The sequence below is a fragment of the Xiphophorus hellerii genome, chromosome 13 (assembly GCF_003331165.1).
Source record: "Xiphophorus hellerii strain 12219 chromosome 13, Xiphophorus_hellerii-4.1, whole genome shotgun sequence".
Classification (NCBI taxonomy): Eukaryota; Metazoa; Chordata; class Actinopteri; order Cyprinodontiformes; family Poeciliidae; genus Xiphophorus; species Xiphophorus hellerii.
In genome coordinates, this window is record NC_045684.1 from 1534805 (window position 1) to 1549059 (window position 14255).

General features: G+C 39.5%; 3 protein-coding genes across 4 annotated transcripts; all 3 read left to right on the plus strand.

Moving 5' to 3' along the window:
• The first annotated feature begins 277 nt into the window (after window positions 1-277).
• fabp10b (fatty acid binding protein 10b, liver basic) lies at window positions 278-1541 on the plus strand. Its single transcript, XM_032581478.1, has 4 exons — window positions 278-490; window positions 550-722; window positions 1218-1307; window positions 1400-1541. Exons 1-4 carry the CDS (start codon window positions 424-426, stop codon window positions 1448-1450), a joined length of 381 nt encoding a protein of 126 aa, XP_032437369.1. The 5' UTR covers window positions 278-423; the 3' UTR covers window positions 1451-1541.
• A 975-nt stretch (window positions 1542-2516) lies between these two features.
• srsf10b (serine and arginine rich splicing factor 10b) lies at window positions 2517-8924 on the plus strand. Of its 2 annotated transcripts, none has more exons than XM_032581293.1 (6): window positions 2517-2707; window positions 5548-5811; window positions 6231-6337; window positions 6418-6589; window positions 7336-7389; window positions 8048-8924. In XM_032581293.1, exons 2-6 carry the CDS (start codon window positions 5663-5665, stop codon window positions 8256-8258), a joined length of 693 nt encoding a protein of 230 aa, XP_032437184.1. In that variant the 5' UTR covers window positions 2517-2707; window positions 5548-5662; the 3' UTR covers window positions 8259-8924. The 2 variants fall into 2 exon arrangements, with proteins under 2 accessions (XP_032437184.1, XP_032437183.1); XM_032581292.1 differs by lacking the exon at window positions 5548-5811 and adding an exon at window positions 5309-5413 and having other exon boundaries at window positions 2520-2707; window positions 6234-6337.
• A 3303-nt stretch (window positions 8925-12227) lies between these two features.
• gja9b (gap junction protein alpha 9b) lies at window positions 12228-14255 on the plus strand. The gene has a single exon (XM_032581114.1). The coding sequence runs from the start codon at window positions 12385-12387 to the stop codon at window positions 13891-13893; it is 1509 nt and encodes a 502-aa protein (XP_032437005.1). The 5' UTR covers window positions 12228-12384; the 3' UTR covers window positions 13894-14255.

The window sequence follows — 14255 nt, forward strand, 5'->3', positions numbered from 1 at the left end:
ACTTATTGAATGCAGAATATCAAAAAATCAAAACAATGAAATAGAAAAAAAAATAAAATCGAAATTTAAACAATATTGCTAATAAATTAAAACTGTTGAAAATAAGTTAGGAAAGTTCCATTTTTAATTATTTTGATGTAATATTTGGTGCAGTAATTACTGTAATAAGCCATTTATTTATTTCTATTTTTGCCAAGTTTGGCAGGATTGGTCCTCCATAGAGGAGAACATACAAACTCAGATGTTGGTGTGGAAAACGTTGGTAAAAAGTGCAATAATGACGCATGTTGGACTGCTGGAAAGCTCTGTCCTCAAAGGAAACGCCACTGACACACAGCAGGGAGCCAAAAATCCCCAACCTGGCAACCCGCTGCTGATGTTACTTTGACTATAACCTCTGAACACACAACGCAACCAGCAGACATGGACTTCAGCGGCACCTGGAAGGTTTATTCTGAGGAAAACCTGGAAGAATTCCTCAAAGTCATTGGTAAGAAGACGATTAAAATGCACTTTTTTCCCCTACATGTCCTTAAACGCATCTTTCAGGGGCGCCAGAGTTGCTGGTGAAGATGCGTAAAGATGTGAAACCAGAGCTGGTGATCGAGCAGAACGGCAGAGACTTCACCTGCACCATAAAGACTCCGTTCTGCAGCCGCGTCAACTGCTTCACCGTCGGGAAGGAGTCGGAAATCTGTGCCCTGGACGGCAGGAAGGTCAAGGTGAGCCAAACCTCCACCTGCACGGAAAAAACAGGAGAAATAGAAAGAGAAGAGTTTAAAAGTCAAACATTTGCAAGAAAAAAACTTTTCTAGAGTAATCTCAGAAATGTTGTAGAAGAAACAAAAACATTTCTGATCTTGAAAAGTGAAAAAATTGAAGAAAACCTGAAACAATTTTAGATTAATCTCAGAAATTTTCCGGAAAAAACTTAGGCATTCCTGAGTTTCAAAAATATTCAACTTTTTAAACTTTATAATTTCTAAACGCCAAAAAATGTCTGAGTTTTCTTGCAAATTTTCCACTTTTTCCACTCAGAAATTTCTAGTTTTTTCCCTAGAAAATGTCTGAGTTGTTTTCTGGTGGAAATTTACTCCTTTTTTGTTTGTTTCTACAGTTTCCCTGATACGCTGTTGTATACATCAGATCTGACCGAAATGTATTTGCAGAAAGCTTTAGGATCCGTTTATTTATGCCTTATTCCCGTTTTGACGCAGTGCACCGTCAGGGAAGAAGATGGGAAGCTGATCTGTGAGACGTCAAAGTTCACATCTGTCCGAGAAATCCAAGGGGACGAAATGATCGATGTGAGGAGCCAACATGAAAATAAATCAGAGATTAATTGTTCTTACTTATATAAAGTTATGTTTTTTCTTCTTCTGTTTCCTTTTTTCTCCAGACGATCACAGCTGGATCTGTAACTTTCATCAGCAGAAGCAAACGAGTCTGATCAGCACATAAACAACCTGAATAATCTCATTTAAAGCCATGAGTCTTTATTTTGATCAGGAATCTTGCAGAATAAAAGATATAAAAAGATAGATGTGTTGTGTGCACTTTACTAAACTCTACATTCATTATCTTTCAGTAATAAATGCTCCAGCAGGTGACTTGGGGACCATTCATTAACAAATTATCCATCTTGCAATGAATGGATAATTTATGTCATACCTTATAATATTAAGTGTGTTTTATTATTGTTTCTTCCAGTCAAGGGAAGAAACAATGTCGCCCCCTGCTGGTCAGGTGGAGTGAATGCTGCAAGTCAACTACTTTAAAATGAAACAAACAAAGCTTAGCCTGGTGGGGGACAAGTAAAGCCTGGAGGTGCGCCAGGCCGATAAAACACTGGGCAAACCTGACTTCTGTCTGTAGTTCTAGTCGGTCTCTGGGCTGCTCTTGGTCCGTTCCCTCACTAGGGGCCGTTTCCCCAGCAGACCGACCGAACTGGAGACATGAAGCCTCCGACGGTTCCTAGGATCTCTGGGACACTCAAACCCCTCCACCACGATGGTGGCAGCCCACGGAGGGGAAGAATCAGAAACAGTTTAGCTGATCTGGGCCATTACTGGTTTGGTAATTAGACCGGTAGTGGTGTAACACAAGAGCTTGGTCTAACTCTCTCTGGTGTTAGTGTGGCTCCAGTTAATACCTGAGGGTATTAATTAGTTAATACTCTCATCCAATACCTGAGGGTTTTAACTGATGTAAAATGGCTGCCTTCAATCAGCCTGGTTCTGGTTCTGTTGGTTTCTTCCTGTTCCTTGCCTTACAAACAGAGATTTTAATCTGAATTATTGAGTTTTATGACGTTTAAGGTCTGTAAGTAAAAGGCTGGCAGTTATTTGTATAACACGGAAAATTTACGGGAAAATTCTAATACGGGAAAGAGGGATAACGGGAGACTTGATAGGTTGTTTCAAGCCATTTGCAGGATCAGTTCTTCATAACAAAAGGCCAATTTGGGGTTATATCATCAAACACCGGTGGGGGCGCTGTGCAGATTCTGGTTGTGTGAAAGAAGAAGAAGTAAACGGCGCTCTATAACTGCGCAGTCTCTCTACTGGTAGTTTTTCCGTTCGGTTGGTTTTGGTTAGGATAAGATTTGGGTCTTTTTCCTTCTGCTGATTGTGTTTCTGTGTATTTCCGGATACATGAGGCCACCGAACACGTCTCTGTTTGTCCGGAACATCTCTGATGAGTCCAGGTGAGTTTTCAGGAGCTGATTCAGGTCCGGGCTAGCGGCAGTTAGCTGCACGTTAGCTTAGCAGCTAAAGATAGCCGCGTGCTCACTCACTAAAAATAAACTAGAGCGGACGTGCCTACAAAACAACTTTGTTTTCAGACTTTACATGCTGTTAGATTGTGACTTACTGTATTTAAAATCACCCCTATGTTGTTTTAACTAGTTTTAATTTGAAGTGAAGCTAACAAGCTAACATGAGCTGATGAACAATGGTCTGTGAATGTTTCTGAACTTAGAATCTGTTGTAACTGTATTTAAACGACTCATTAAAACTAGCAGCACTTTGGGTCAGAACCAGAGGTGAGTGCAGTACCGAAATATTTTACTTAACTGAGGGTAATACTACCTAAAGATATATATGTATGTATTTTTTTTTTTTTACTAAAGTGAAAGTAAAAAAAAGTCGCCCATTCAAGAAATGTGGGAGTAAAACGGTGTCTGATAAAAACCGATCATAGGTCGGTACACCAGAATTAATATTTTAAAATAATGTCACCATGCAAACAATTATACATTTATGTGCAAATTCTTTTATTTTAAAGACTAAAATTATCTAAACGGTTCAAATAATTATAAATTAACACATTTTAAGCAGAAAAAAACACTTTCTAATCATTTATTTATATAAAACTTTATTATATAAATAATAATACATTATTTATTGTAGCAGTAGTTTTATATGTTATAACCGAGTAATATATTTTCAGTGATAATATATTGTATTGTATTTTCTAAACCTCCAACAGTTTGAGCCGATAGTAAATAGAAACAAGAGGTCTCACTTTAACCTAAATGTAGATACATTTCTGGTTTAATTATTATTCTATATTCAGTGGACACTATATTAATAATATTCCAGTCAAAGGTATGATGTATAAAACTACTTCTAAAAGTGTTTTTTCTTTTCAAATATTTACTCAAGTAAATGTAACTAGTTACAACCCACCTCTGGTTAAACTAGTAAATGAAACATTATGACTGAAATTGGCATTTTTTAATTCTGTGATAAACATCAATATTTCTCTTACCTGGATTTTGAAATTAAACCCACTAAAACTGTACAGACTAGTTTAGTGTTGCAGCTGGTGGCAGATTTTGTGTGGAAACTCCATCAGTTACTATATTCTTTAAAAAAAATTAAATCTGTCAATTACCTTTGAAATGTTTTTGTAAGAAAAATATTAGTACTATAATTAAAGCTACATGTTGATTAGCAGTAGCTACTCATGAATAATTAAATTTAAAATGAAAATCAAACGTTCTGTAACCCGGTCAACTCAGAATTCAACTTGAAATGTTTTTATTTTCTGATTGTTTCTCAGGAATGTCTGGTTTCACTGATTTATGTGGTTTTGGTGATTTGCAAGGAGCGTTCAGGTCTAAAATGAACACCAGGGGGAGCTAGTGATGGCATCTGGAGCAGGCAGTTATCAGTCTGTCCAGTTGACCTAATAATAATAATAATAATGTTTTATATTCTTTTAGTAAGAGGTGTAATAATACCGGAGCGTCATAAGATGAAGGATTCACAATATTTTATTTTTTTGTAGATATACAATCCCTCCAGTTTGTCATGATTCCAGTTATGAAAACAAAAATCAAAAGATCCCTGCATTTTGTTTTCATGCTGAAGCATAATAGTCAGTTTATTTTATTGCAAAATGTTTACATAAATGATCAAAAACATATTAGGTTGAAGTGATTCTAACTAATAATTTCCATTTGCATGATTTATTGTTTTTTTTTCTTTCTGCAAAATACTTTATGATAAAAGTTTCCAGTTTAGTGTTTTGGTCTCAACTAAACCTTTTTATAAAGCATAGCTTTGTTTCCATAAACTTCATAATTTATTTTATTTGTTGTTCCTGTTGTTTTATTTATTTATTCAGATCTTGTGTTAAATGTTCATTAGAAGATAAAGTTTATTGATCTTTGAGAAAGTGAACTTTCAGTATTATGAAATTATCATTACACTAAATGGTCTAAAGAAATATGATAATTTATCGCATTAATTTCTGTGACAGTTTTTCATCCAGCAGAATTTGTTGTGACAGGCGTAAAACAAATGCTGTTCTTGGAAAACATCATTTGGTTCTTTGGGATGGCAATCATATAAAGTGTGATTTGTGACAGAAAATGCACTTAATCATATTTTCAAACTTATTGATTCGCTTTTATTGATTAAACAGTGAAGTAAACTACTAAAAATCCCAACAATACGTTCAGCTTCAGGGGTTTTTAACATCATTAATTGGAGTTTATGGTGTGAAGTGATGGTGTTTCATTCCAGACGAGCCAGCTCCTTGCAAAGCTCATCACCTGCATCCAAACCAAAGTCTGACCTTAAGCAGCAGAGTGTTTTTCTGTATTGATTTAAATGTTGAAATGTTTGTTTAACTTGTTTTAGACGCTTCCTAACAGTTAATTTGAGGAGAAGTGAATGTGTTAACCTGCAGCTGTGATGTCCAGGTAGTTTAGAGCTGCAGTGAGCAGCTGCTCTGTAGATGATGCTGCAGCAGAATGAGCCATCAGCTGAGTCACGCTTGTATTTGCGGTGTTCAGGCCTGAGGATTTGCGGCGTGAGTTTGGCCGCTATGGGCCGATAGTAGATGTCTACATCCCACTTGACTTCTATACACGACAGCCAAGAGGATTTGCATACATTCAATATCCTTTCCCAACGCTAACCGCTCACTTCTCTCTGCACAGAAACATCTGCTCTCTGGAGTTTTTCTGATTTTATTTCTGCTAAATATTCTGACTGAATATCTAACATTGATATTTTTCTGTTATTGCTTCAGAAAATGTAAAAGCATCCGGTTGTGGAAGCAGCCACAGAGTTACAAAGACCCGTGTAGAGTAGCTGTAAAGACACAGAGCCCAGAGGGAGGGAAAAGGTTGAACAGAAAGTAAAGCATGAAGAGGAAAAGGGAACCAAGACAAAGCTTGGAAATGTCGGGAAAAGAAAAGAGGTTTAAGAGGAAAGAGCAAGCAGGAAATCCAAGTCTCTCTGGGAGTCGGTTAAAGAGTGTAAAGATCAAGATCAAAGTCAAGCATGGCCAAAGGTAACAAGTCCGAATTATTTTGTATCCTCCCAAAAAAACAACAAACAAAACAAAAAAAACAACAAATCCGTAAATCTGACACCAAAAATCAGCTGTTTGATGCTTTTTAATTTTGGTCAAAACAATCTGCTGATAATGTTTTATTTTTTATATATTTATTGTCCTGATCCTGAAACGCTTGCTTCATCTTTTATCTCTACCAAAAAAAAAAAAAAAAAACCCAACCAATCAAGTGTTTGTTTTCTCACTTTGCCTCTTCCTTTTATCTGTGTCATCGTTTTTGACCTGGTCAGTTAAAGTTCATGTTCTGTGCTGCCTTCATATCCTGACTCTAACGTTCCCAAACCAACCAGCAGATCTGGAAATGTTCCTGTTTGTTTTTCAATCCAAAACGACAAACTGAAACCTTAACTGCTCAGCATATTTGAGGATGTGAGAGACGCTGAAGATGCTCTGCACAGCCTGGACAGGAAGTGGGTCTGCGGCCGCCAGATCGAGATCCAGTTCGCCCAGGGAGACCGCAAGAGTGAGAGTCCGCCTTTCCTTTCTGTCCCACTTTTAGGGAACTGGTTTTTATTTTATACGCTTCCTGGTTTTCCTCTCCAGCTCCCAACCAGATGAAGTCGAAGGAGCGGCGTTCCCCGGGCCGATCTTCTCGCTACGACGACTACGAACGGGACGGCTGGCGCAGGAGATCCCGCAGCCGCAGCTACGAAAGATACCGATCCCGCAGCCCGTCGTACGACCGGCGCCGCCGGCGGTCCGAGAGTCCCAGAGAGTGAGTCGAGTTCAGCTCAGCAGCAGGACGACTGCAGCGCTGGAGAAATGAATCAACTCAACGCCAAGTGAAGCATGAAAACATTTGCTGAGATTCATGAAGCCAAAACTGCACAAAAATAAACATTTTACATTTAAGATCATCTGAACGTAAAGAGCCAGGAATCTTCAGGAATATAAACTTGTGACTTTGAATAAAGTCATAAACATTTTGGTCATTAGCAGATAAAAATCATTTTTTTAAAGTTTAATCTGATCTAATACGACTGAAACGAGTGATTAATCAATTAGTCAAATAATCAACAAATTTCGCAATCGATTAATCGTTAACTGGAGTTTACACTCAAAAAAGTCAGTTTGCTGGAAGAACAAAATATTCAGCGCAGAAGTTAAGTCAAAACTGTAAAAACCCTATAAACATTTTAAATTTATGATCAAAAAAAATATTTGGTTGTAAATCTGTTCTATAAAAAAATCCTACTAAGTAAATTTAACTACCCAATTATTAATCATTTAATCAATAAATAATCCCCCTTTCAGAAATACATTTTACTGATGTTAGAGTTTTTAACTTCAGATGAATCCTCTGCCACAAATGATCAAACGTTAAATAAAGGAATAAAAAGCCGTATTTCACATGTTGATTTTTAAAATTAATATCTCCATTTAAACTGTGTCTCTTCCCTCTTTCAGGGAAGAATTCCTGAATATTCTGGGGTAAAAGAGTGACATTGTTTTATTTTTAAGATCTCGCGGACGGATGTACGGAAGAGGAAGAAGCAGAAGCCGCGAAGACGACAGGTGAGCTTCTGTCGGTTTTATGAAAACCCGTTACAGGGGAAAATTTTGAGATTAATATTCATTTCTTTTAGAAAAACCATCAAAATTTGAGTTTCAAAAGTCACATTTTTGAAAGTCAAAATTTATTCCTTTTTAGCCATTGTAGATGTTTAAAAAGTAATGCATTACCACTAAAAATTCAGATATTGAGATTAGTCTCAGATGTTTTTGAGAAAAAACAAGAACGTCTCTGAGCTCAAAAGAAAGAAAAGTTTCTGTGAAATTTTCCAGAATTTCTTTTAGATTAAATTCAGAAATTTTTAACTTTAGAAACAAAAATGTAAAATTTTTTATTTTTTTTAATCTTTGAGATCAATTTTCTTTCTAGCAAGTTCTCGACTTTTTAAGTTCAGAAATTACTTTGGAAATAAGTTTCAACAGTCACAAATATTCCACTTAAATTCTAGAAAGTTTGAGCTTTTTTTTTTTTTTAGCAAATTTGTCTTTCAGGCTCAGAATTGTTCGTGTTCCTGAAAATTTGAGATAAACTTCAACAAAAATTTCGGGGTGGAATTAAAAACATATCTACAATAATAAACCATGGTAGGTTTTCCACCATTATTGGGTTTTTATCTGTCGATATTTATTCGGACCGCCTGGTTGGTCTGTGTGCCTGCAGGTACAGACAGCGGCCTCATAAGGAGTCCAGGCGGAGGTCCCGCTCCCGCTCCGCGTCTCCGCGGGAGGCCATGAACCCGGCGGCCGCTTCCCACTACACAGAGGAGCCGGCGCCGCCGCGCCACGCCCCGTCCCACTCCAAGTCCCGCTCCATGTCCCGGTCCCGTTCCCGCTCCCGCTCCTGGGCCGGCCGGAAGTCCGGCGGCCGCTGACGGGCCGATCTCCTCTCATATGAATGTGATGCCGTTTGTAGGAAGCTCCCTGTTTTTCCAGGCCTGCGCGCCGCTGATCCTTTTGGTTTTATAAAAATGTTTGTCTTTGTTTTTCTCCCAGTTGGAATATAAAACACTGGTTGGTGTGTTTTGCGGTGAACCTGCCGCGGTTCAAATGTTTCCACTCGGTTTCTGATTTTTCTTTGCTAAACTAAAACATTCAGTATTTGCTGCTAAAACCCAGCAGGTGTTTTAATCCTGTTCGCCACGCAGCTCATCGCAGCTGATGCAACTGACGCTCAGTGATCAGAGTTTAAATGTGAGACACGACGGCGTAGCAGAGCCATCGCAGGACGGAAACAAGAAAAGTAAATTTACAATAAAAATGTCAGATTTGATTTTAAAGAACAATTTTTCGCTCTTTTTGTTGGAAATGTACTTTTTTTTTTTCATGATTTCCGAAGGCCCTACTACTCTGTCGTAGTAAGATGCTCAAAGTGTTAAACATTTTTGTTTTTATGGTGTTTTTTCTAGTTTCTGTTCTGAGAGGAGCAGTGGTTCCTCGTTTACTCCATTGTCCCTGCATGTCTTTTTCTCCCCGTCTGCTGTCTTTATTAGGAAGAAACTTTTATTTTCAGTAATAAATCGACAACATTCAATACCAGATCTCCTGTGGTTGGCTTCAGTTTGTGAACTCCTCCCCTGGGAGGATTCGGATCCGCCAGGAGAACCGTCTGTTGGTGTCGGATCTGCCTGGAAACGGGATCAAAATGATCGATTTCCTGTTGATGGAACAGCAGCCGGAGGAAGAATGAAATTAAAAACAGAGGCGGTCATGTGTGAAGTCCAACGCGTCTCATTGATCCGCTGCTAGAAAATAAACGTGCAGGTACCTCGTCACTTCCTGTCGCCGCGGCGGGAACCAATGAAATCTTGACATTTCCTTTATGTCCCGCCTCCAGCTGGACAGGCGCGTCTCAGTGAAGCAGAAATATTTTAATCAGAAAAGTAGAGATTAGACCAATTAAAGATCTTAATAGAGAAATCATTCGGCAAAACAATCACGAAGACTTGACCGGACAAAGAAAGCCGTTGCTTAAGAATCTCCATAAGTTGGAATATAATGAAAAAGTTTCATTTTCGTTTCTCATTTCCAAAACTTATATAGATCCATGACTTTAATAAAAAAAAAAAATTATTTGATAATATCTACAAAGGCCACGATAAGAAAATAAAAATAAAATCACTAGAATAATTAATATTACAAGAATTAAGTCAAAAATAATCAGAAAAAAGTCATATTAAGGCAAAGTATTAATAACACAAAGTCATAATAGGACTATTTTTCTCGTATTTTTGTTTTATTCTTGTGATATTGCTTTTCTCATAATTGTTGACCAAAATTTTCTTGCAAAAATAATTTTTTAATCCAAATTGGATTTTCCTTGTGAAATAAAAGTTAAATAAAAATGCTTTATTTTTTTCTTTGTATGGCCCAAGTACTTCGTTGTATATACCTTACAGACAAAGAAACAAAACAAAATTAAGACAATTTATTATAGTGGAAAAAGTTAAGATAAAGTTGAGTGGAAGAACAAAGTGTGAACGTTGTTAGGAAGTTTCAGAGCATTTCATGCTTCTATCTGCTGACGGATTGTGTTTTTATTTCCTAGTGGTACCGACTCACACCACTAACGGGTTTTTACACTGTGAGCCAGAATCAGAAGAAACAACTCTAGATATTTATAAGCTGTTGCTGCATCGTGGCTAGATGTTGTTTTTTTAATAAGCTGGTTTTTTGTTTGTTTTTAAGAAATCCAAATTAGAAAAATTTGCCAAATGTGAATGTAATAGGCCCCATTTAAATAACGTCAGAGTCTGGGTTATAATCCAGGTCAGAGGTTCTGTCAGGTTCTGGTTTTCCACCCATTCGCCTCACCTCAGACGAATCAACCCTGTTCTGGGTCTTCTGGGTTCAGCCAGCAAATGGCGGAGCTGCTGCACATTTTCACCTCTGGTGACCTGCAGGCGGTCGGTTCGTACAGCTGGAGGGAAATGGCAGCAGAACGGGCCGCGGTATCGATCGTTTGGGTCCTGAACAACCAGAGCCGGCAGGGATCGATCCGTTTTAGTCCGGTTCTGAACCAGCACACCGACCCAAGCTTCTCTGCACACATCAGCAGCGGGATTATTATTTTTCATATCGAGGATGAGCGGTGAGTTTCAGTTAAGAGTTGATACTTTTAATATTGCAGATTTAGCATTAAAGTGTGCTGGAACTGTTTAAAATACAGAGACGCTTTTCTGTTAATATTTTCCATCTGCTTTTATATTAAACTATTTACATCACTGTGTGGACAGGTTCTTATTAGATCTTTGCATGTTTTTGACCTGATATTCTACATTTGGTTAAAGCTCTAGTGATTTATACCAATAAAATCAGAGCAACGCCACAGCATTGATTGCTGTGTCAGTTTCAATTATCGTTTTATCAATGCGTTGTTCAGGAATGCATTCAAATGATTAAGTTCATAAGTTGTTTTATTATTTTTTTAAGTAACACTGTAATGTGAGGTAATTTTTAAATATCCCCTCTGTCCTGGGAACACACTGTGATTTCCCAGGATTTCTTATTATTAATATAACTTTTTAGAAGGAATGATCTGTGAAGTTATTAGTAATTTCTCTACATGTAGTCAAACACTATCGTATCGAAAAGACCTTGTTGAAAACGGAAGTGGATTCTCCAACTGGTGGAAGCGAACGGCTCTGGGCGGCATTTGTAACGTTACAAAGCCCAAAATAAACAGCAATAATTTCGACTATTTAGTCTGTCATAAGAAATAAAATACCTAAATATTTTCACAATGTTGTTTATTCATTAATAAATGTCAGTTTCAAGCTAAATGTCTAATTATGCAAAATATTTAGCTCTTAACTGAGTATTAGCTCTGACGTAGCTAATATGCAAATTCAAAGGTGGGTCTGGCATTGCTAATTTCAAACTCGTCATCGTTGTTTACTGCAGCTTTTATTTTGATAGTCAACTTCCAGTTAGTAGTAAGTGAATTTAAATATTAGCTCAATATTTAGCTATGAGCCAATGTTTGAAAAGGCCCTTGCTACTTCAAATGTATAGCATAGAGCTAACTATTTAGCACACTAATTAGTTTGAAGCTAAGTAGTTTCAAATTACACATTTAATGCAGAAACTAAATATTTAGTTTGCTTATTAAATATTTAGAATCTGTGAGATTTATAAATGAATGAATAACATGGTGACTGTGAAACATGAACCCCCATTTTTCCTCTTTTGACAGACTAAACAACTCAAATTATTGCTAGTATCAATATAATACATTATAAATGTCACTCCGTACAGCAAAGGTTTCAACTAACTTCAGCCATATAAAATGACAAAATGTTCATATCAGTAAATATAGTTAGTTGACAGTAATCGTCTACAATTTCACAAGAGGGCAATGTCACATTTGGTGCCGTGTTATCCAACCAAACGTCCATTTTCCTATGATGGTTGAGGATGTTGGCTGCATCCATTAGTTACGACCCATCAGTCCTCTCTTGGTCCACCAATAGAAGACTAATCTTTGAGTATTTGTTGACCTGCCACCAATGAGCTCACAGTGTTGCGACATCTTTCGACTACAGGTAAAGGAACTGACTGATAGCTTCACAGAGCCTTACTTCAAACTGTACTTCACTCCACAGAGGTCCATGGCAGTTGAGGCAGACATCCGCCATGTCTGCTACTTGAAACTATCCAAGTGAATTGTGGGAAATGAAGTTATGTGTCATCAGAAATGTGGGCAACTGGTATGTTAGGTTATGAATTCCCAACTGTACGATTCACAGAGTACACACAGTGAGTTTTAAGTGACAGAAACTGACCAATGTACAACTGTTCATCTCTGAGAGTCCATAAAAGGCATCGATCAGTTTGTGCCCCTTAGTGGAGTTCCTATTGACTTGTCCACATTGTGATATTTTAAACTTGTCCATGTGAGCAATTGATGTACGCTCACAGTGTGTACCTTTTCAAGTCTTATGTGTTAACAATTCTAAATGTGTGCTTCTCTACCAATTCCAGTCGTGCTAATGTAAAAAAATGGGAGACTGGAACTTCCTTGGTGGGATCTTGGAGGAGGTCCATATCCACTCCACCATGGTAGGCAAGATCTGGCTTACTATCCTGTTCATCTTCCGGATGCTGGTGCTGGGTGTGGCTGCTGAGGATGTGTGGAACGACGAACAGTCGGACTTCATCTGCAACACGGAGCAGCCTGGCTGCCGTAACGTCTGCTACGACCAGGCATTCCCCATCTCCCTGATCCGGTACTGGGTGCTCCAGGTGATCTTTGTGTCCTCGCCCTCCTTGGTGTACATGGGCCATGCCATTTACCAGCTGCGCGCTCTGGAGAAGGAGCGACACTGCAAGAAGGTGGCGCTGCGCCGGGAGCTGGAGGCTGTGGATGCAGAAATGGTGGAGGTGAAGAGGAGGATTGAGAAGGAGATGAGGCAGTTGGAGCAGGGGAAGCTGAACAAAGCCCCCCTGAGGGGTTCGCTGCTGTGCACCTACGTAGCTCACATTGTCACTCGCTCAGTGGTGGAGGTCAGCTTCATGACAGGTCAGTACATCCTCTACGGACACCGCCTGAACACGCTCTATAAGTGTGAGAGGGAGCCGTGCCCCAATGTGGTGGACTGCTTCGTCTCCAGACCCACGGAGAAAACCGTCTTCATGATGTTCATGCAGGCCATTGCCTGCATCTCCCTGTTCCTCAGCCTACTGGAGATCATGCATCTGGGCTTCAAGAAAATCAAGAAGGGCATCTTGAACTACTATCCTCACCTCAAGGACGACCTGGATGACTACTACGTTAGCAAGTCCAAAAAGAACTCTGTTGTGCATCAGGTGTGTGTTGGAACTTCAGTGGGTCGCAAGAGTACGATTCCCACTGCTCCCAGTGGATACACGTTACTGCTGGAGAAGCAGGGCAATGGACCAAACTACCCCCTCCTCAGTGCTTCCTCTGCCTTCGTCCCAATTCAAGGGGATCCCGGTGCAAAGCCGGAGGGCCACAAGGACGTCAAGGAGGGAGTGCCAAGCCCCACGGAGCAGAACAGCAACTCCAACAACACTAGCAGTGAGACACGCTCGCCTCCTATGGACAAACATGACGAACCGGAGGATCTCTCCTCACCCCACCAAGATGACCTGGAGTGTGGGAGCTCAGAGTACCCCACTCTGCCTGTGGCAGACACCTCCTCCTCCACCACGTTGTCGGGCATAGCAAGGAAGACACGGCGGCTCAGTCCACCGTGGAACTGTTCGACGGTGGTTGAGGGGAACTGTTCAGACAGTGGAGACTCCTATCATGGAAACAGCAGCATGAAGCTCCGCAGCAGCTGCGCCGGCCCCAGAGCAAGGATAGTCTCCAAGTCGGACACGAAGAGGCCGAGCAGGTCCCAGAGCCCAGACTCTGTGGGGGAACTGAGCTCAGTGTCTCGACACAGCCGGGAGAGTAACAGTCCTGTCACTTCTTCACCGAACCGAAGGGTGTCAGCGGCGAGCAGCGGGAGCAGCAGACGAGCCCCGACTGACTTACAAATTTAATTTAAATGTGCTAAAAGTCCTGATCCAGTCCTTTATTTATATTTTTCTTCCAGTCAGAAGTCTCTAAAATCTTTAAAGTGGTCTTGTTTAATTGTTTGTCAGGATTGTGTTTTTGACTTTGTCTGCTTGTTCTGTCAGCTTCAGAGGAATGTCTTTTTGTTTGTTGAGGTTAATTCTCTCTGAATCATTCAACCCATCAGCTGGGATATGGAGTTACCTAGATTTCTAAATGCAACAGCAGTCTTGATCAACAGTTCTTCAGGATTTCTGAAGGTCTTCTAGAGTTTTTCTGTGGAGGTTGGTTTGATTTCTGACTACCACCAGAGGAATATTTTTAAAGCCTGCAATTCTGACCCAAAATT